A 23,764-nucleotide genomic window follows, 5' to 3' on the forward strand; every position below is an offset into this window, starting at 1 on the left:
TATGCTAAGGCCAATTTAATTCATCCCATTTATCTACAGCAAATGTCTTTGGACTGTGGGGGAAACCGGAGCACCTGGAGGAAACCCACATGAACATCGACATGCAAACTCTATACAGAAACACCAACTAGAGCAGCTAGGACTCGAAACAGCAACCTTCTTGTCGTGAGGTGACAGTGCTAACCACTGAGCCACCATGCAGTCCCATTTAAATTTGTATTGATTGAGTTAACTTAAGCGATTTGTTTTGGGACAACATGAAGGAATTGTCTGGAGCCAAATATTTTTGACAGTGTGGGGCTGGAGATGAGGAGCTGGCTGAAACCAGCATAGAAATAGGGAATCAAAGCAAAATTATCTCATCATTTAAAGCAAAAATCTCAGACTCCTGTTATAGCTCACCCTGAGTGTAGGAGTGTGGGCAGGGTTTCCATTCATGTCCTTGAACTCCACAAACACTCGCTTGGGAGCTGGCAGTTTTTTGGCTCACGCAACTGGCTTCTGCTGGCAGATTAAATTCACAGCTTTTTGAAAAGAATTCCAGTTGGTGAAAAATGACAGAAATTGCACACACACACTACCCCTTTTAGACATTTTCAAAGAACACTTTTAGCAGCATCACACACACACTTTAAGCAATTAATCTGCTGTTTTTCTTTTCCCTCAGTTTTCCTCTCCTCTACTTTCTCTGGAGTGGAGATGTTGCAGATCGTCTGCTCTTTTCCTCTGCTCCGCTGCTCTTTCACACTCTCTCTGGCCTCATTAAATCTCTACATCTGCCACAACCATGAGTCGTGAAAATGTGATAAAGCCAAGGCGCCTCAGTGTGATGCTTTTTCATTACACTACACCCAAATCAAATGCTGTTTTGCACAACACTCCACATGCTCCTTATTGAATGAAGGCATCCGTCAGATTCAATCGTGACTTTTGATTATTTGGTTTTGCTATTGTTTGTGTGTTTCAGGCGATGCGGCGGTGCGCTGCGAGCAGTTGGACATGTTGTTGGAGTGGGGCGCAGAGTTTCGGAGGGTCACCTCGTGTCCTGCAGATGAGGAGAAGGTGCTGGAGGATCAGGTGGCCTTCGATGTGATCCTCGGAGACCTCAACTTCGACAACTGCTCCTCAGGTATAACAGTGCTGATGATTTACAGATCAACTGGGGCCTTTAATTATAAACATATAAATTTATAAATATATAAATTTTAGTTGAATTCTGATTCACGCATATGATCACACCGGTGTGATCAGCCTTGAATGGTCCCTAAAGCATATGATCACACTGGTGTGATTAGAACATTCAGAGCGCACATCATCAACTGCTAAATTTCAAATCTGACGGCGTGCGCTTAGGCACAGAAAGAGGTGCTCAGCGCTTTTCATAAATCACAATTTATCTGTGCTTTCAAACAAATAACATTTATTTTAGGTTTCAGCCATTCAAATACACATAATTACAAGCAAAACTGACCATTTAAGGTTTGTAAAATACACGCGAATGTCTCTGGAGACAGAAATAATAAATATTTTTCAATATAACTGTACAATGTGCTTTCTTCACGTAAGATACACTCTTATGTTACTAGCCTTACTATTTTCTCTATTCCTCTCCCAATTAAGCAGTTGCTTACCTTCATGAATTTCAGAAGAAAATTATGAATAAACATGATGTAAATCCAGCAGCTCAGATCTATCCTACGGTTGTTGTTAGAAGAGATACAGCTGTGATCGGAAGTTAACGAGAAGTGTCTTCAGCTGTATCCCATCTAGACTTCACTGGGCTGCAGGAGAGGGTGAAGTCTAGATGGGATCCAGCTAAAGATACTCAGGTCAATATTGCATAATTTTTGTGACACTGTACAACAAATAATATTTTTTTACATTACCGTGAGGTTTGGGTTTAGGGTTGAGGTAGGGGTAGACGCTAATAAAATACAATTAATGTGAAATTAAAGAAATTAAAAATACTGTACTTCTTGTGAACTTACAATCGCAGCCGTATCCCTTCTAGCAACGGCGTCCATTACCCGTCATATAACAAATGATACGATCGTCATTAGGCTGATATTAATTTAGCATTTAAAAGACAAAATATATCTTTTATCACATATTTAAAAATTGAAGTCACAATATAATTTGAAAATTTGTCAATATTTACAGAAAAGGGCAAGAAGAAACAAAGTACAATATATACATAGATTATTGGGGCTGGTGGGTCATGTGATAAACTTGACACATCACCATGGGAACTTTAGAAAGCAATGGATTCTAAGTAATGTCACAAAAACAAAAACAAAACTCACGCAGGAGGGTCAGCTGGAGTATTTAAAACTCACACGTGAAAGGGTTAAAATATGGCTAACAGTCTCAGTTTAGCTCATTTTGGTCCATTTTCTTAACACAAGACAGACGTCTTACATGATTGTGTACATTAAATTCAGAATATTGTAATAGTACTGTAATTAAAAATTGCTGCTTCATTATTATTATTAGTAGTAGTAGTAGTAGTAGTAGTAGTAGTAGTAGTATTAGTAGTAGTAGTATTAATATAACAGTAAAGAGTTTTTCCAAGATTTACACCATTTTATTTTTTATTTAAATTTTTTTAGTAAATGGTAGTAGAAATAAGGTTTTAATTATTCCAGATGTTGTTCAAAAAACTTTAGAGCCAGTACTATGCATCTTATAACAGTAAAATATAGCATTTATATTTTAGTAAATAGTTTTTATATAGTAAATAATATTTCTTCACAATTGTATTTATTTATTTAATTAAAAAGCAAGAACTATTCAGTATATAGTAAAAATGATAAACAATAATTTAGTGTTTAGTTAAGTTTTTTTAGTTTTTGATGATTTTAAAAGTGTTTTGTTTGTGTTCAATAAAATCTATGACTAAAATAATTTAAATTATAACTCCTAAAACACAATTTATTTCATTTTTTTAAGAAAACTATCTTTTTATGAACTGTGCGGTCTAAAATAATCATAATAATAATACATTTTCTTCTTTTTGTAAAACCAAACATTCAACTTTATCAAATTAAGTACAGTCAAAATTGACTGAAAGTTAATTCTACTCATTTGAAAAGAGTTTTGAACTCAGTGTTGAAGGTAATGAGTGAATTAAATACCTCATTACTTCAACTTAAATGGAGTAAGTTCACAGTACTCATATAGATTAGTTTTTAACTCAAATGGTTTGTAGCAATCGGTTTCCTCAAACGGTTTAAGTTGACTTAACTTATCAGGTTTTACAGTACTCAGTTGTTTGAGTTCTCTTTATTTATTAGATTTTACTGTGCTTAAATTTCTTCGTTCACTCAAATGGATTACGTTCACAGTACTCATTAGGATTAGTTTTAGACCTAAATTGGTTTACCTTAACTTTTTGGGCTTTACAGTGTATATATATGAAGAGTTCAGATGCAAAAACCTCTAAATGCCAACTAAAATGTTTCTTAAAATGAGCCTTTCCTCCTGCTTATGTTCAAGTATTTTACTTTAAAGGCAATGAAAAGAACATATTCATCACTATAAAAGTACAATTTCTGAGCCTACACTCAAGAGTCAGAGAAAACTGATAATTTTAGAAGAGAATATCAAACGCATTTAGAGGTTTCTGCATCTAAACTCTTCAAATATATTTCACAACAAGGGACAGTGTTCATTAATCAGCATTCCCCAAGAACGTAAATGTACCAAGATTAGCCTATAGACTAGTTTTCATTGGTGGTCCCTTAGCTAAACGTTAAAGGCCAAGCCAATAACATACAAATTCAAACTCAAACAATGTCAAAAAACTTAGTGTTGATAATGTTGATAATTAAGAAGCCATTTCTTCAAATTATACTCACAGTAAATGACTTAACAGATACACATTCTCTAACAGATTGTAGTATCAAATTCCACTGATGCGATGCTTTAAAAGAAAAACAAGCTTGACCAAAAGAGTGGAATAATGTAATCAGCTATATGTCATATAATCAGCTGTAATCATACTATTCATAATAATATAATGCTGATTTTTTGATCTTTAAATATTGGATGGCTGTTTATGACCAGAAGGAGGCATTGTAACCCTATCTGTCATGTGTTTTCTGTCTCTTTAGAGGATAAGCTGGAGCAGCAGCATTCGCTCTTCACTCACTATAAAGACCCATGTCGTCTGGGACCAGGAGAGGACAAACCCTGGGCTCTGGGTCAGTTTATCAAAACAGTTCACAAACACACTGACAATGTCTCAGTCTCAAAGTCTCAAAGCTGTGGGCAATTGTCTGAAGATCTGCTACATCTGCACTTGTTGTGGTTCACCAACATGGGTTTTCAAGAACTGGCACTTTCTAGAAACCAGCGTAATGTTAAATAGATGTATAACACAAAAATGTTTATCATATTTATCCTAAATACATTTAGATTTTTAGATTTACAGATGACACAAAGTAAGTTGTTTTAAGCGTTACAGTATGTTAACGTTAACATTTTATATAGTTATAATATTTTATAAACGTATATATATATATATATATATATATATATATATATATATATATATATATATATATATATATATATATATATATATATATATATATATATATATATATATATATATTAGGGTGTGAACTTACACTGGTCTCACACTCTGGTTTGGTTACCATTATTATGTCATTATTTTGGTTCAATTCGATATCTTGGTGCATCATGGTGCATTGACAATACCTTCCAATTGGATAATTGGATATTTTACTTAGCTACACAATAATTCTTGTATTAAAATTTATAATTTATAAATATATTTAAATATTATTTCTCATACAATTTTGTCCTTTAATATACAAGCAGTCTGATATATGTACTGTACCTTTAATTGAACTCTTTTTGAATGTATCTAACAAAACTAAAGTACATGCACAGAACAGCATGAGCATTTATAGCAAATAAACAAATGTAAATATTATCTCGCTTGCTTTTTGGGCATTGTTGAGCAAGTCCTTAAATGCCTATGATTGGCCAAGCGTTTAACAGAAAAGGCTTTGATTGGCTCTGACGCTGTTATGTTAAATGGCACCGGCGATCAGCTGATCCATTATAGATGGCAACACGATGGAGAAAACTCACTCTGCAGACACGCTCGTGTCTGGATTCACAAGTAACGTTATTGTTGTAACAGCCGAGAGGGGAGATAAAAAGTTACCTCATGAATCTTATGATTATCTTATGATTATATAGATATGTATTTTTCATTAAATAGTGTATTGGCATATTTTATTTTAATTTATTATTCATATTTTTATTACATATTATTAAAAAAATATATATACAATTTTTCCATCTTCAAAAATATTTTGTAGCACATTAAAAATCCCCCAGGTGTCTAATTTGACTGAGTTTGTGAGGTTTTACTGGCCCACATGCAGATGGTGCAGTAGATGAGCTGGCGCTTGACCAGGGCAGAGACGCTGATGTCCAGTCCTGCTTCTGAAATAGATCTGATGGAGAGCAGGCCTTTAATGACTCGCCTGGCTTTAGTAGACTCCACTTCTCTTTTATAGCACAGCCTCTTTCTGCTCTCCTCTGAGCCTCAATGCCTGATGAAGGTCTGAGGCCTGACACTATTTGTTAAGACCGATTAAAAAGATGATCATTTTATTACCAAGTTCTCAACTTTTTTTGGTTACAGTATTAAGCTATTAAATTGTATTTCATATGCAATTTGTTAACATATATATATATAATATAGTTGGGGTTAAAATTACAGCCCTTAGCAGAGCACCCCTGACCTCACCGAATGCATTCTCCAAGTCCACAAAACACATGTGAACTGGTTGGGCGCACTCATTAAAAGCAATCAGTTATTAGAAATTAATTATTAAAACTATTGTTTAGAAATGTGTTAAGAAAAAAATATACAGGGGGGCTAATAATTCTGACTTCAACTGTATATATATATATATATATATATATATATATAATAAAATGTATATAATTAGCATATTAGCAGTGCTAGTTTTATTTTACTATATTTTCTGTATTATAAGCACTAAATTAAATATTATAATATTGCAGTATATCGTAATGCTTTTATTAAGCAAATAATTTAATATATTTAATACTAAGTGTGTATATGAAGTATGTATACACTAAAATTTGTATAATTTTGTTCAAAAATCTAAGGATGTGTCATTTCAGCAGGCATTATGAATCCAATCCTGGGTTAACGCTCAGAACAATTAAAGAAGTTGCTAGAAACCCTCTGCACCATAATGGAAAGTACTGAAACTATCAGTCTGTCTATGCTGAAATCAGTGATGTGTTAAGAGCAAAAAAGAGAAGATAGAAATGCTTTAGTGGAGAGGGGCGGTTAGAGCACACAGTCGTGACTCACACAGATTTCCCTTGAGCTCATTTTAATGGCGGTGTTACCCCGCGCTGGTCCAGTGGGGCTTGTGAGTCTAGAGAGACTTAAAATGTCAAATATCTGCCACTTGAACGATTTAAGGATCTTTTGAAGTGCCAGGATATAAATATGTCCAAATCTCCTGTTCAACTGTAACTGTATGTTGTGCATTCGTTCATTACACAGGTACATATTTGGACACGAGTGGGATCTATGATGAGGAAGTCAGTTCACCAGAAAGCCTACAAAAGTAAGCTAATCACAAATATGTTAAGCATGATATCTCTCAAAATAGTTGAAACGACAAAAGCAGAGTGGTATACTTGTTGTATATTTAGTTGTATACTAATGGCTCATTTCTACTGAATGCTGTGGTTTGGTGCAGTACAGTAAGGAATTCACATTTATTTCAGTTTCCACTCTTAAAATTACTAAAATACCAAACTGTACCATACCATTTTTTGTGAACGAGGGTACCTAGGACAGCACTGTACCAAAAGGGTGGAGATACATTCGCTTCTGACTGGTTTACAGAGAATTGTCACTTACATGTGCAAAAAGCCAGGGGAACAACAACACAAGAAGCCATTTTTTAATGCACAGCTGATAAACAACACCATATTAATACAATAATGGTGCGCAACAATGAACCTTGCTCAACCTGATCACAAACAAGCATTGTTGTTTTCTTGCAACAATTAGCTACATGCCAAGAATCAAAAGCAAGATCTGCTGCATGTCCTCCATTGTTGTTTAAGGGGCAGTTTATGTCCAGTCTAGATGTGTGGAAAGCTTATTTGTGCACACTTTGCTCAATTCAAAATGTTAAGTGCGCTAAAGATGTGACAGCTTTCTTCTTTGAATATGAATGACGTCGATCGCAACTTTCTGGCGAACACCATGCCTACCAAGTTTGGGTAGCTAGTGTTGACAGCCTGATCAGAGTGACCCATATTAAATTGTACTGTACTGCTCAGTGGCAACAAGGCCTAAATACACAGTGCTTTGGCCTTTGGAGCAGTGTTTCTCAACCTTTTTATTACCTTGGACTGGTGAACGCTTGACTAGGGGTTGGGGGGTTGGAGGTACGTAGGTTGTTAGGCGATCATCAACTGTTTTCTCAGAGGATGACGAGCTGACTAAACATTGCTGTCACTCTGATACAAGTTTCATTTATGGAGAAAACTTCAAAGCACTGCAGTGTTTGGGTGTTCTGTGTTTGTCTGAGATAATTAATCTACGCAAATATGTATATTCCATACAAGTTGAACAGTCAGTTCTTGTCACGTGACTCGCAGCTCGTTCCTTGCGGTATTCATTCAGCTGTGCGCGTCTGGAAGGAGCAAGCCTTACACCTTCATTGGAAATAATGAACTTGACAAACTCTAGAAAAGACACACTATGCGAACGGCCCCTAAAAAGGCCACCGTAATTGCGATCTCCTGCAGTTAGTCTTCTTGCACAGACATGCTGGATTCACCTGATTTGTTGACAAATGGGTTGCGGATCTATTCCTTGGCTGTTCGCGGGTCGTTCACTGGGCCTTTTCCCCTTAGCAAGAAACTTTCCACAGACCTCTGTTTCTTACTCATTTTGCTGCTTAAGTGATTGAAATGAACCAAGAGAAAACAAAGAGAGAACTTTCAAAATAAAAGATCGTTCAGACTCAAATAATAAAGCAAAAATGTAAATAATTAATGATTTTTTTGCGCGGCTCTGTACCAATTGATCCATGAACCAGCACCGATCCACGCCCCAGTGGTTGACGACCAGTGCTTTAGAGCATCTGTTTTGCTACTTTAGTGCAATTAGACACTTGCCTCTACTAATAAATACTCAAGCACACTGCATGTGAGATATTATGCTGGATGAACAGCAAACCCAGTGCACATTTTAGACAAGTGGTGATGGGGGATGTGGAGGATTTCAAAGAATCTCTGATGAGATTTAAACCAACTGTCTCATGTTATAATCTGTCACTTTTGTACTTTTCTGAATTAGTTGGGCTTTTTCTGATATTCTGATCTAATTTCATGTAACAAGCTCACAAAACTGACATGATTAGCAATAGGCAATGGAAAACAGTACAGAAAGCAGCTGTTTTTGTTTCATTTTGAGGTCTTTTGTTGATATTGTTTCCTTCTAAGAATGTAGTTAATAGTGTGAATTGTTACTTAAAGTATTGCCATATATATTTAATTTATGTTTTTTTAAAATACAAGATCAGATGGCAGCATTTCTGGCTAGTTTGTTTTAAAAACACTTTAAAGTCTTTAATTTTTCATAATCAGGTCAGTTGGACGGAGAATCCATGTTTGTTTTGAATGCATTTGGCCACATGAGAGCTTACACTATGACAGCTACATTTTCAACTAAACCTGGAAGTGGTCAAAACACACAAGCACACATGAACAGACACACAGAAACCCTGGAGATTAAGACAGGTTGTGCTGGTGAGGGCAGAAGATTCCTTATATGAGAAATGTATTACATATATACAATATAGTTATATTATAAACATATGCTATCTATACAATCATGCGATTATCAGTCAACTAGAGTGTCATGACTGTGGATTCATGGTAGTCACATTGCATTTCTCTGACAGGGTGATGGAGAATGAAGAGGGCAGAAAAGAGTATTTGGTGTTCCCAACAAGCAAGAACCATTGTCCCAGTCAGAAGGGGCGCAAAATCCCCCTGAAGGGGAACGGCAGGAGAATCGATTACATCCTTTATAAAGAGGAAGGCCTTCACCAGGACTGGAAAGTGGTGAGTTCTGATTAATAAATCGACTTCCCTTTATGCAGATAATGACTAAACACATACTGTGAGTAAACATCACAGTGCATACAGAAACATGGGACTGCCTGTGGGAAGTAAATAAGCCGGATGACTTCTGTTATGCTGCACATTCATGACTGTGTTTAGAGATGTTTATATCTGTAGTGTATTGAATATATTGTGTATGCTTTTCTCAATGCAAGCGTCAATGGACACATTTCGTTGATTATGTTGTTTCTAAACATGTGGTTATTCATTATGAGTAATAAACATTTCCTAAAATGTGAAAAGTGAAATAACTTGTGAAACTAATGTGAAAAGTGCAAAATAACATTTTGAAATGGTAACCTAATGCCACTGGGCACTGTATGTGTTGTACTATAAATAGGTTATACTGCACAGTGGGTGACACTTTAAAATGAGCATTACTGCCGCGCCTTGTACCCCCGCTGCACTAAAGGAGTAACAACGTGTTTTTAGATATAACCGCAGTTTGCAACTGTGCCACCAGGGGGCATAAAGGGACAGGATGCGAACAGACCGAAATATACAATAGCTGAAAATACTCTGCTACTTGTAAATTAACATAACAATAACAAAGCATTATAATTCCTTCATTAATTATTAAAAACTTGTTAACAAGCTTTATTATCATTGTAAACATGCTTAGTAAAATGAGTATTTATTTTGGAAAGTAAAATTAAATAAAATAAAATACAACTAAAATGAAAGTACAAACAAACATACAAATAAGTACATTTACATTTTCATTGTTGATTATATTTTACTATGTCATTTTATGTCTCAATTATTGCACATAAATAATAAATGATAGGCCTAAATTAAGATTTATTTGAAGATATTACCAGTGAAACATGGAGAAACGGTCCGGCGCATGGTCTAAAGAGCTGAATGCTACTTTATCAAAAGCATAAAAATAAATTGACCTACGTCAAGCAGATAATTAAACTTATAATAAAAATTATTTTGCCGCAGGACGTAAATTAAATCTATGGTTAAAGCGCCACCCAGCGGTCAAAATCTGCTGGCGCACCTACTACCTCCGCGGCAAGAATGGCGGCAGAGGGAACATATTGAAGTGGTGACATCTGTAAATATATCTATATACTGTAAACTGTATAGCTTACTACTGTATGAAGGAAAATAGCTATATTTAAAATGAAATTTTAGCACACCTTCAAGTGCAGATTGTGTATTTCCCTGTTGTTATTGTTAACTGAAAATAAAAAAATTAAATGATTAAAATTGTTCCTAGTAATTGAAAATAAAATTAAATGAAATAAAATGTTAATATAAGTAAAAACAATATTACATAAATGTGAAAATGTTGACTGAAATAGGTACATTAAATGTTATAGCTATTTTGAAAAGTATATAAAAACAAAAACACAAATAAATGACAAACTAAATAAGATGAATAAAAATTAATAATTATTTTGGAAATATTTAAATATTAGCTTATTCCGAGCATTTGCTATATTAGTTTATAACAAATAATTGTTTTCCAAGTAGTTAAAAATGAAGTTGCAATGTAATAAAATAGAAATGAACTCAGATTAGTTCTTAATTAGTTTGTAAATACTGTGTAATATTAACACCAAGCAATAAACTGATGTTTTTAGTTATACTTACCCCAGCAGGCACAGGATGTCAACATTACGTCAGGTAAACGTTGTACCCCAATGTCGTGGGTCATCGCATTTTGTTTGGAACAGAAAATCAGGTTGACGTCAGAACCAACTCGACGTCAATGTCCAACGCCAAACAGCATTTTGGTTACTTTCTAACGCAATGTAAAAAACAACGAAATATCAACGTCTAATGATGTTACAGCTAGACGTTGGGTGGACGTTACCACTATGACGTCTATCAGACGTTGGATTTTGTTGCCATACCTGATGAATAAATGTCAGTATTTGACGTCAATATGATGGCTCGATAAATATATTATAAATATGAAAATTAAAGATAAATATGGTTTAAGATGTTGGATCGATGTTGGATTTTGGTCACTTTCCAACACAACATAAAATCAACAAAATATCAACGGCATTTCATGTTGTTACTGGACATCAAAATATCATTGTCCTTAGACGCTGGTGACCTAAATCGAACTTAATATTAACGTCTTATGATGTTGTGTGTCTGCTGGGTCCTATCTAACTCCACAGTGCCATCCTATGGAACAGTATAAGCATAGCATCCAAAAAGATCAATAGCCTCTGACATGAGGTATAAATTGCCATATGATTAATTTATTTTAATAGTTCTTGACTTGATCTATCGCCCCTTCACAGGATATAGAGGAGTTCAGCTTCATCACTCAACTGGCTGGATTGACTGACCACCTCTCAGTGGCTGCAAGATTGGTTGTGTCAACTGGAGAAGAGGAGACTTAGGACCCGGCCGTAATTCAGAAAAATCAATGCCACGAAGAGAGAGAGAGAGAGGAGAGAGAAGCAAAGAGAGAAATGAATGAAAGGAAAAGCAGCAGGAGGAGGCATTTCGTCCAGCTTGCCGACAGATGAGGCAAGGGTGATTGAGAAGGTTGGTAAATCGTAAAAAAAAACAACGGATGACATAAACTGGAGAGGGGGGTGAGGGAAACTGAGAATACCGCCATCGACTGAAAACAGGTGCATGTTGTTCTCCGTCCACCCCTGGACTCTGCTTGTTTACATCAAAACTGATGAACAAAACTCAAGATTTAACTCATCTTTGCACTTCTGAAGCTTCTCTGGGGCCCTTAAAAGGGCGGAGGCCGTTTTCTGGTGCCATGACCCGGATTTTTGAAGGAAGGCTGTTTCAAGGTTGACTGTTCTGGTCGTCTTTGTACGTCGAACATGTGTTTCAAGTTAGATCTATCCCTCAGCGTTCTTCAAAAGACCTCAGCAAGTGTCTTTCTTTTCTAACGTCTTTCTAAGGTTTCTATGGCCTCGCGCCATCTTTTTAGGGAGTTTATATACTGATATACAATGATGGCATCGTATGGCCTCATCTAACACTACGTTAAACAATGTTTCGGATACAGTGACCAAGACCAACTACCGGATGTGACCCCCAAACTATCGGTAGATGCATGTTTTGCAGTGCACTGCCATGTTTGTCATGGCCTGCATGTTTGACGTGAACGCCCCGAGATGCTATTTTTCACTAAAATCCCCAATCCCCGAACACCGTCTTTTCCTTCTTGCAGTATTGCTGTGGCTCCATCACAGGAATAAAGGTGTCATTAAAAGGCGCCGCAGTGTTCACTGTTTACATATTTGAGCCAAGATTGTCGTCCCCTGCAAATGTTTACACACGGTTCCCCAAGAACTACTCCAAGTTAGACCCACCTAAGCTCGCTGTTCATGTGTTAACACAACTGCTTTTATACTCTCTGAAAGTCTGTTATAAGTTGTTATTATTATTATTATCATTATTCTTATGATTATTATGGTTCGTAGATTTGACATTTATGTGCTTTTTACAAATGACTACATTATTCCCCATGATGCATTTTATCTGCTTTTTTGCTGTGGTAGAGGTTTACAGCAGCCTAGTGTAGAGCTCCGCCCTGTTTTGACTGACAGACTAATTGGCCAATCAGTATGCCTGTAGACGTGTTTAGCTTTGCTGTAACAGATGCTGTGTTCCATTCAGTTCTGAATATGGATACTAAAATACTGGAGCCGTTTGGTATTCAGTGGCATGAACGTTTTTCGCATGTAACGACAATGTGAAAGAAATGCATGTTAAACTGTTTTGACAGAAAGTGTTTTACCAAAGTTGAGTTGGCAGATTCCGACTGACTCTTCAGAGTCTTATTTTAGTGAGTCAAAAATATATAACATCAACATAGGCTCATTCTGAAAACCTATATACATTTCTGGAGATCGCAAATTATGTAGCCAGAAGTACATATGGCTGCATTTCGTCTTTAAAACGATATGACGCCGTTCCTTTTCATGGCTCCAGCTGACTGCTTACCTCCGTATGGACAGCTTTCCTGTTGTTACAAGTTTGTCCAGTAGCTCGCCATGTACGTCGGCGGACTTGAGATGCAGAGAGAAGTTGACCACGACAACGCGGTTCAAGTCGAGCGAAGAACGATTCCAGATTGTGGGTAAGATAAAAACAGAAGCCAAACAATAAAATAGACAAGTAAATAACAGGGTAAGAACGTAGTAATATCTAAAAATGTGAAATCAGGTGAGAGCTTTTCCTTTTCTGGATTGCTTTTTAAAACTGTCAGTTGGGTTTAGGGAAGTGAGTGGGCCAATCTGGGGTCAATCTGTGTTTTAGAAAACACTATTGGTTGGGTTTAGGGATGGAGGAGGGTAGGTCAGTCGATCAATCAGTCAGTCTTTTAGTCAGTCAGTTAGTTGACAGCAGTCTATGGTGGATTTACACGAGAAGAGCAGGCGAGAATGGCACTCGCAAGAGAAATTTGAGATCTCAAAAAGCATACACAGCGGCCTCTGGTGGATTCAATGGAAAAACTGCAAAAAAAATAATATTTTCTGGGATGTATTTGGCGCTCTCCAGAAATGTATATAGCGGTACAATTTCAGAATAAACCTGGGTTGTATAATACTGCCATCCTTTTACCAAATTAATGAATCTTTTCTTAAATCATATGGTGAACCATTAACACACAGTGTAACCATAGAAGTATAACCATGCATATAAATTTGATATTAAAAAATGAGTAGGATCAACTTTTTACTCGATAAGAAAGATGCACGTAAACTATGATAGAAACACTTTTACCGAACAAATTCCAGTATGTGCATTATAAAAGTCATGTGATTTTGTTATGAGAGATCATGTGGTGATAAAAATGTATGTGAATGGATAATCTAGCAGGCTGAGCACATTGTAAAAGCTTCTGAAATGTTTTAGTCATTCTAAAACACCTTAATCATTTCAATATTAATGTTATTATATTATTAATTACCTTCAGAATAGTAAGGAGCGTCTGTGGTCTGCGTCTCACACCTTCAAATGCCACCATCGGCATTGTTTTCTGAGAGAATAAAGAAAAAATACATGCAGCTTCTTGTACTGCAGCAAATTCCATTCTTACTGTTGATATTTGGCGGCAGGTAATCAGGAGGTGACCATTTTGTTCTCTTTGATTCGTTGGATGGAAACGCTGCTTTATTCGCACGTCTTGTATGTGTTACAGTTTTGCGCATAAATTTAATGCGCATCTTTGAATGGAAATATAGCTATTGAAGTCAGATTCTCTAATGAATGATCTTTTTGGTAAATCATAAACATTGTAAACTATAATAGATTCAAAAATAAATAATTATTTGGATCTAATAAATAAAATGCAGCATGACAATGGAAGTGGATTTTCAAAATTAATAATTCTTTTGATTCAAATCTTTTTGGAAACATGCCAAAGACCCTTTAAGGCAAGTCATTTCACTCGGCGGCCATCTTTGAAACACCTCTCGGGCAGTACTCGGCCCTTCTGTTCTCTAAACCTGCTTATGATTAGATTTATATTAGGAATCACCAATAAAATTATACAACTCTGTCTCTTTAGATTCATTTCTATACGTTTGAATCACACATAATCTGCAGAAACTCATGTCAGGTCCAAGCCACTGCCCCAGAGAATCCTCAGTCTATAACAATCGCTGATTGGCTCCTGTAGTAGTAGGCGGGGCTTCATTCGCCATATTGATCCATACACTTTTCCCCATTCAAAACTATACGAGTGACACGACTTGTGTATTCTATAGTCTTTAAACATGCTTTCCAAATCAATGACTTATTTCAGTGAAATCTTATTGGTGTATCAAAAACGTAGTTTAATTCAAGAAGGATGACCCTAACCCTAATGTTTTTATTTGATTATTTTGGTCAAATTAAAAACACAAAGCCTACTGTAAGTATTAGATTGATTTCAGTTAATAACAGTTGCTCATTTGACAATATGTAGGTAAAATGGCATGTTTTGAGGTCTGTAGTATAGTATTTTGAAGTAGTATTTGTGGTTGTGGTTGGCAGAAATAGGAACATCCCATTAAAAGCTTGAATGGAACACAGCATCAACCCAGTCCTGATTCACCCACCCCGCCACTAATGTTAATCTAGCGTATCGTTCTTTAATCAGGTCAGTGTGCCATAATAATGAACCTTATCCAGATCCACAGTACTCATGCTTATAAGGGAGCACAGGGTGCAGTTTAGAGTTTCTCATGGTAGTGAAAACCCTTGTTCTCAATCTGAACTCTTTGTATTGTAACTAAACTGCCATTGTTTTCCAAGGTCAGTGTTTCAGGGTTAAGCAGGGAGAGCTGTAGTCCAGATGCATGCAGTGAAATAATGAAGCTTCACCATTTCTCACTCTCATCGCTGTCCATTAAGATCTTACTGTTCTCTATATTGTTTTTTGAGACTGTATGCTTTTTTTGTTGTTGTTGTTTCTCTTTTCTTTTTTAATTTCGAGGAATGCGGCTTGCTATAAGCTTTCGGCTGGTCAGGTTTTCAAGGGGAAAAGGAAAAGGGAAAAGCTTTCTCAGTGTCAGCTCTTTATAAATGCATTTTGGTTCTGCTTTTTATTAAAAAAAATCCCTCTTCGATTCAAAGTGCGTGTGTGTGTGTGTGTGTGTGTGTTTTGATTATTTGGTAAAAATAATATTGTTCACAATGTTTCCAGTGAAATTACCATGAATCTCATTGGGGTCAGTAAAGGTTTGACCTTTTCTATGTTTTCAAAACTGCATTAAATATTTGTTTAAAAAAATAATAATGTAAAAGTGTGAAATATTAATTACATTTTAGTACAAATTATATCACATATTTAGGAGTTTTCATTCTAATAGCTTAAAGGTGCAGTATGTAAGTTTGACACCCAGTGGTTGAACTAGGTATTGCACTCCTGGTTCAAAACACATGCAAGCGCAGGTTGCCAGATTGACGTGAGTGTACCTTGACTATAGAGCCTAAAGGCTGATTTAAAGCTGATTTAAATTGTGTTTTAAAGAAAGCAACAGCACGCAATCGAGTTTTTTGTCCTTACCAATACCTGAAATTTATATTTATAACCAATACTTGTATTTTATATTTATAATCAAAACCTGGAATTTATAGCAGAAAACTTGATGACATGATCGCCTCAGGTACACCTCATGTGCTTTATTCAGTGTTAAATGCCAACAATGTGAGTTTGATGGCATTTTACACGACATTTATTGCCATTTACTGAAAGCAGCAGCATAGTTCACCTCAGATCTTGAAAATAAAATAAACCGTTTAAAATGTAACTTAAGAACTGTGAGATAATGCAAACCAGCACATGTCAGTTATTCGGAGCTTCTGAATGCCTATATTTAAATTTCTGTCGTGTTTCGTCTGCTGCAAACAGCCAAATTGCTTATCACAGCAAATCTCGTCATATAGAGTGTTGTTAGGACACATGGTTACAATGTAACCTACTCACCTAATGATTACGTTTGTAATATTGATATTATTTGCTAATTAATAACCTAATGTAGAACTCTGAATCTGCGTCTCATTTCGGAGTCTGCTACTGTCCACAGGAGGTCGCATTTCGGTCATGGGCGCATGTTTTGAGAGCCTTTCTGAGTGAATGAATGAATGATATACACCATTTTCCATTAAGGCAACCTGAATTGCTGAAAAATAATTAAAGTGCCAGTGGGCTTAAAAGAACTAAAACAAAGACATTCTGTCATATAACAAACATTTTAAAGCAGAATATCTGACTTTAGCATTGTTTTCAGATAAACAAGAATGCTCACTTGGCATGTTTCTGAAATATCTGCAAACATATGGTATTTTTATGCTTAAGAAGAGTCAAAAACTTTCATACAGCACCTTCAAGTGTCTGCAAAAGGATGTCAAAACTACAAACACTTATTTTAAGTAAGTTTAACCTTCCATAAAACTACAGTAAATGGCAATGCAAATGATTTTATTTCTGGATGTCCTGTAGAATAGTGCACTATACAAAACACTGTACACATTCTGCGCATCTCCAAAATATTCCACAGGAAGCAGTTTTAAGTAAAGTAAATGCAAAAGTGATTCAGGAAGTACCTATTGTGTCAATTTGTCTAAAAGTAGATTGTTAGATCAACAGTAAGCAAGTAGATCATTCATTTTAGGGGGACTGGTGTTGTGCTTTCATAGATTTTGACAGTAAAACCATTTCTGGAATACATTTGAATTCAAACATATGCCAGTCAATAAAAAGGGCCGCACGATTATTTGAAAAAAGATCATGATCTTTGATCCCTCATGATCTTATTCCAGCATCTACTGTATATCAGAGATGCCCAAAGTAGGGCCCACAGGCCAAAGTTGGCCCTTGGTAACCTTTGATTTGGCCCACCATCCCATCTGAAAAGAGAGAAAGAATGATGGACAGGTGGTTGGGGCGAATGTCTTTGACACAAATCGTCATTTCAATTCACAACCTTTTGTTTCTTTATTGCTGAGAAACAAAAAAAAAAGCCAACTGAAATGAACTGATTGAGTTAAATGACTTTTTAAATGTAAATCACTTGACAGATCGAGGACAATGCACAAGTCATCTGCAAGCAAATCAAGCTAAAGGCAAGAGCAGCTCGACTAGGGTGTTCAGCATTGAACTCCATTACTCTGTTATAAAAAGAATCGTGTTATTACTGTAATAAGTTTAGTATAAAATGTCAATGTTAGTTAATAGGATTTAAAACAAAAATTTTTTAAATATTACCAAATAAGTTTGGAAATTCCCCTTGGCCAATTTAATGTAATATATAGTTTGCTATCTATTCGCCCACAGCCCTTAATCAAGTTTGGTTTTTAGCCCTTTATAGGAAAAAGCTTGGGCACCCCTGATATATACGCTTCATATACAAGGTGGTTTCACAAGTCTTCAATGTGGACACCTCTAAATGCCGTTGAAAGAGTCAGCATATTGCATCTATGAGGTAAAAGTCACTCAAAAATGTCATTTCTGTCTTCATGTATGACGTATTTAGCGAAATCACACGTGAGCTGATGCACTGTTTCTTTACTACAGAATGTGTGTGCCCATGAAATTCTACCAGTGAAAAAAATGGTCAAATAATATTATCAATGGCAGATTTCAAGCATATGTCTCAAACATAATTATTCAGCATTACGAATAGCTGTATTCTGATGCGGTCACTTTACTGTGCATCAACAACCAGGACAAATTTTAAGCCTATTCAAGTCCACCGTTCCAGGTCTATAGAAAATTGAGCATTGTAACCAACAGTAGACCTACACATAGACCTAAAATATTAATGTTTTTTCCATGTGTTTGAGACATAACAATAATAGCCTACTCATATTAACCTTTATCTTACATCAGGCATGTCCAAGCTCGGTCCTGGAGGGCCGGTGTCCTGCAAAGTTTAGTTCCAACCCCAATCAGACACACCTGGGCTAGCTAATCAAGCACTTACTAGGCTTTCTAGAAACATCCGTGCAGGTGTGTTGAGGCAAGTTGGAGCTAAAATCTGCAGGACACCGGCCCTCCAGGACCGAGTTTGGACACCCCTGTCTTACATCAACAGAATCGTGAGAAAGTCGTGATCTTTATTTTAAGCAACAACAAAAAAAATTATGATTCTCATTTTAGCCAGAATCATGCAGTCACACAAATAAATGAACATAATATATGTCACTAATATGTCTAACTATGTCATTTAAATGTTTATGTATTATCATTTAATTTTGTATCAAGCACTGCCTTCCAAAATTGAACATAGCAGCAGAAAGTTTGTAGTCCATGTGAAAAATGCTTGTTGTTTGGTTAGAGCAAGGTCTCTGTAATCTGAATGATGTCACTTGTGTTGGTCAGAATGGTAGACCGAAAGAGGATGTGATACCGGCCGGGACATTTTTGGAGGCCTAAACTTAACCTAATGTATGATCTAAATGCGGTTCTCAAACTCAAAAAAAAAAACAGCGTCTCACAAGCTGCTCAGAATTTAAAGTTTGTAGCCTATTTATTCATCATATCTATATAATTCATCAAATATTTGCAGGCTTATAATTTAATTTTAAGCCTGCAAATTTTATAATTGATCATTTAATTTATAATTAAATTTCTTATAAAGTAATTTGGAAAAATAAATATTTAAGTGCAAACATGCTTCTTACTGGGTTTGCCCATGCAATATGTACTCATATTCCATGTAATCCAAATCACAAACTAATTGATATGTGCTGGTTCTTTTTCAATGAGCATACAGCATACAGCATAAGCACAGCGTAAGGTTCAAGTGTAGTGTGGGATTCACAAACAAATTTGCAACCACAAACTTGTGTATTTGAAACTACAGCTCTTGACCTGTGGTAAGAAGCAGAGATTCCTCCTAATATGACATATGAACTGGTGAATCGTGGGAACATTTTCTTCAGGTTATGTTCCAAAAGTTATTTTTCCTTATTTGGGTTGCAAAGTTTCTCTTAGTTACTTAACGGATGTGCTGTTTTTGTTGTTGTTTGTTTTCAATATTAATAACTACTGCATCTGTTCCTTTATTTCTTGTGTAAGTAAAATTGAGGAAACTGTATAAGGGATGTTATACCAGAAACATACATTTACACTTGTAAAAAATGTGACTGGGCTTCATTTAAGCTTGTCATCCTCAAAAAAAGCATACATTTACATTTAGTCATTTAGCACATGCTTTTATCCAAAGCGACTTACAGATGAGGACAAGGAAGCAATTTACACAACTATAAGAGCAGCAGTGAATAAGTGCTATAGACAAGTTTCAGGTGTGTAAAGTCTAAGAAGTAAAGCATTAGTAATGTTTTTTTTTTGAGAGAGAGAGAGAGAGTGCAGTTAGTGGTATAGCCAGAGAGGCAGTTGCAGATTAGGAAGGAAAGTGGAGACTAAATAGTTGAGTTTTTAGTCGTTTCTTGAAGACAGCAAGTGACTCTGCTGTTCTGATGTAGTTAGGGAGTTCATTCCACCAACTGGGCAGATTGAATGTGAGAGTTCGAGAATGTGATTTCTTCCCTCTTAGGGATGGAACCACGAGGTGACGTTCATTCACAGAACGCAAGTTTCTGGAGGGCACCTATATCTGCAGAAGTGAGAGCAGATACGAAGGAGCAAAGCCAGAGGTCGCTTTGTAAGCAAACATCAGAGCTTTGAATTTGATGCGAGCAGCAACTGGCAGCCAGTGCAAACGGGTGAGTAGCGGAGTGACATGTGCTCTTTTGGGTTCATCAAAGACCACTCGTCCTGCTGCGTTCTGAAGCAGCTGAAGAGGTTTGATAGAGTTAGCTGGAAGCCCGGCTAGTAGAGAGTTGCAATAATCCAGTTTGGAGAGAACAAGAGCTTGAACAATGAGTTGAGCTGCATGTTCAGATAGGAAGGGTCGGACCTTTCTGATGTTATAGAGTGCGAATTAGGGCTGTGACGGTAACGGAGTTTCTGTTACCGCGGTAATGAAGCAAGAAATCATGCGGTATGACGGTTAACCGTGCATATATACATATATATATATCTGTCCTCACGCCACATCAAACAAACAAGCATAAAATCATGATAGAACGCATCCTTGATCACTGTCAGCTTCTTCTCCGTCAAATGACGTCACTTCCGAGTCATAGCCTTAAAGGTGTATTACACGCATTTTATGTTCAATTTAATACAAATGTGACAGGATTGACAGAAACATAGGGCCAATTGTAAATGAGGAAGACTGCCACAATGTATTGAATTCAAGCAGGTGAAAGTCTAAGTCAGTATGTCGAAATATTTGACCCTGCTTCTTTATTAGCAGCTTCAACGTGTTTTCCCGTGGTTTATTAGACAGCATAAATAACAGAACAGTAGTAGATTACAGTGTAATCAAATGCTGGTGTTTATGTACGAGTATCATGGCTCGTAATGACATATACACATTAACATTAACACAACACATTTTTTTTTGGTTTGTTTTGAAGTGTGCGCATGTGCGAGGTGGAACACACATATAAAGCAAAAAAAATAAAATTTTTAAATTGGCGGTTCATTCCACTGTGGTGACCCCAGATTAATAAAGGGACTAAGCCGAAAAGAAAATGAATGAATGAATGAATAAATAAAAAACAAATAATAATAATAAATCACAGAGAAAAACAGTCATTAAATGCCATGCTCGTGATCAATAACAATCTACAATTATTTTGATCAGAAATTCTTGAACTAGTATGTCAGACCTATTTTTATTGCACAAACAGGAACATACAGACAACAACACAATATAAGGTGAACATAAAAACTAATATTATAATGGTTAAATAAATAAAAATCATAATACAATCCACAAAGCTTAATGTACAGCATTTCCACATCCGATGATTTTAAGAATTAACAGGGGAATCAAAAATACTATTATAATAATCAATACACATCTCAAAACCGTTTCAAAAACTATTTTACAGTAGAAATAAAAACATGCTAATGTGAGAGATGACTTAGCAAATTTCAGTTTGTGTATGTGATTTTTTTCCAAGAAAATAGAGTTTAACAATATACAGGATTCAAGTATATTCAATAAAAATAACATCTTTCAATGTAAAATAATAACTTCATTTTGTGATTTTAAAAATATATTTGCTGGATCCTTCCAGAAACTGTTTACAACATCGCAGTCAAAAAACAAATGACAAAGGCTGTGTTTCTCTGCTTTACAGAAACTACAGACGTCCTCCATTTCAATGTACTCTGATAATCAAGATTTTACTGGCTAAATTGTGTGTATTTAAAAATGAATTTCTTTAATTTTATTGTTCATAGAATATTTGAAGTGAGTTAACCAGGCTCTTCTCTAATTAATATGAACTATAATTGAGTTCCAGAAGAAAATGCCTCTAGAAGTAATTTTATTTTGCTTCTAAAAAATATTGTGAATGTGTTTGTTACATTTGTTTATCAGTTAACTCAACACCTTCTACATGTAGTTTTAGGTTTACAACAGAGAATTATAGCAAATGTGATTTTACCAAGTTGAATAATTTAAACAGGGATTGATTTTATTTGTTTTTCCAAATAAAAGAGAAGGATAAGTTATTAATATCTCAGCATTAGGCCTATTTTTTATTTTATTTTATTTATTTTTTTATGTGTTTTAGCAATAAAAACATACATATATTATTATTATTATTATTATTATTATTATTATTATTATTATTAATTTTATTTGTTTATTATTGTATTCGATGTCATCCATTGTTATGGTAACGGATGACATCGGATACAATAATAAACAAGTAAAATTAATAATAATAATAATAATAATAATAATAATAATTAATAATAATAATATTAATAATAATAATAATAATAATAATAATAATAATAATAATTAATAATAATAATAATAATAATAATAATAATATTAATAATAATGATAATGATAATAATAATAAAATAAGATAATAAAAAACAGAGGAGCCAAATTATCAAATGAAATAATATTAACATATTATTATTATTATTATTATATAAGAAATAATTATTAAGTCTAATAATATTATATAATATATAAATATATTTATACACACAGTTATATTTTCACACTTTTTTGCTGTAAACATTTTGTAAAGTACTAATTAAACAATTTAAGTCACAAAGAAAATTCTGCAACTTAATGATGAAGAAAGATTACATGTGTGAATATAATATTTACCCAATAATATAAATAGATTGCCTATAAATTCTGTTATGTTTCTCATGAGAAAAGTAACAAATTATATCACAGATGGAAAAATCAAGGTTGAACTTACACTTATCATCCACCACCAGCATGAATGACATCATCAATTAACGACAGACAGTTCTTAACCGACGCGGTTGAAACGACACCTCTGCGACACCGTTCAAGAAAAAAAACTCGGAGGAGCTCATTCATTCATTTTCTTTTCAGCTTAGTCCCTTTACTAATCTGGGGTCGCCACAGCGGAATGAACCACCAACTTATCCAGCACATGTATTACGCAGTGGATGCCCTTCCAGCCGCAACCCATCTCTGGGAAACATCCATACACACTCACTCACACACATACACTACGGACAATTTAGCCTTCCCAATTCACCTGTACCACATGTACCTTTGGACTGTGGGGGAAACCGGAGCACCTGGAGGAAACCCACACGAACGCAGGGAGAACATGCAAACTCCACACAGAAATGCCAACTGACCCAGCCGAGGCTCGAACCAGCGACATTCTTGCTGCGGGGCGACAGCACTACCTACTGCGCCACTGCGCCACTGCGTCGCCCCTCGGAGGAGCTAAATCAGTTAATTAATTTCTTTAAAAATACATTGTACTAGGTTGATTAAATTGCGTCTTTAAAAAACCCACCCCAGACGATTCCTATACTGGACGAGTTTCTCTGAGTGAACTCACATACTGTAAAGTTACTTCTACTGGCCTTACATGACAGGAACACACACACATATTGATTCACGCGGAAGAAAATGTATTCATGATAGGCTTCTAATATATTTGGTTTAGCCTATACAAGCTACATGAACTCACGTTGTGTCCCACTGAAGAAATGGGATTCATTTCA

At 35.5% G+C, this 23,764-nt stretch overlaps 1 protein-coding gene across 1 annotated transcript in view; it reads left to right on the top strand.

Moving 5' to 3' along the window:
- smpd3 (sphingomyelin phosphodiesterase 3) overlaps positions 1-15,794 on the top strand; it is a 94,493-nt gene extending 78,699 nt beyond the window's left edge. Inside the window, exons 4-8 of the mRNA XM_056451856.1 lie at positions 968-1,129; positions 4,113-4,202; positions 6,587-6,650; positions 9,009-9,171; positions 11,502-15,794. Coding sequence (XP_056307831.1) covers positions 968-1,129; positions 4,113-4,202; positions 6,587-6,650; positions 9,009-9,171; positions 11,502-11,603 — 581 coding nt within the window. The 3' untranslated portion in view covers positions 11,604-15,794. The remainder of the gene's footprint in view (positions 1-967; positions 1,130-4,112; positions 4,203-6,586; positions 6,651-9,008; positions 9,172-11,501) is intronic.
- The last annotated feature ends 7,970 nt before the right edge of the window (positions 15,795-23,764 follow it).

The sequence above is a fragment of the Danio aesculapii genome, chromosome 25, assembly GCF_903798145.1.
Source record: "Danio aesculapii chromosome 25, fDanAes4.1, whole genome shotgun sequence".
In the NCBI taxonomy this organism is placed as follows: Eukaryota; Metazoa; Chordata; class Actinopteri; order Cypriniformes; family Danionidae; genus Danio; species Danio aesculapii.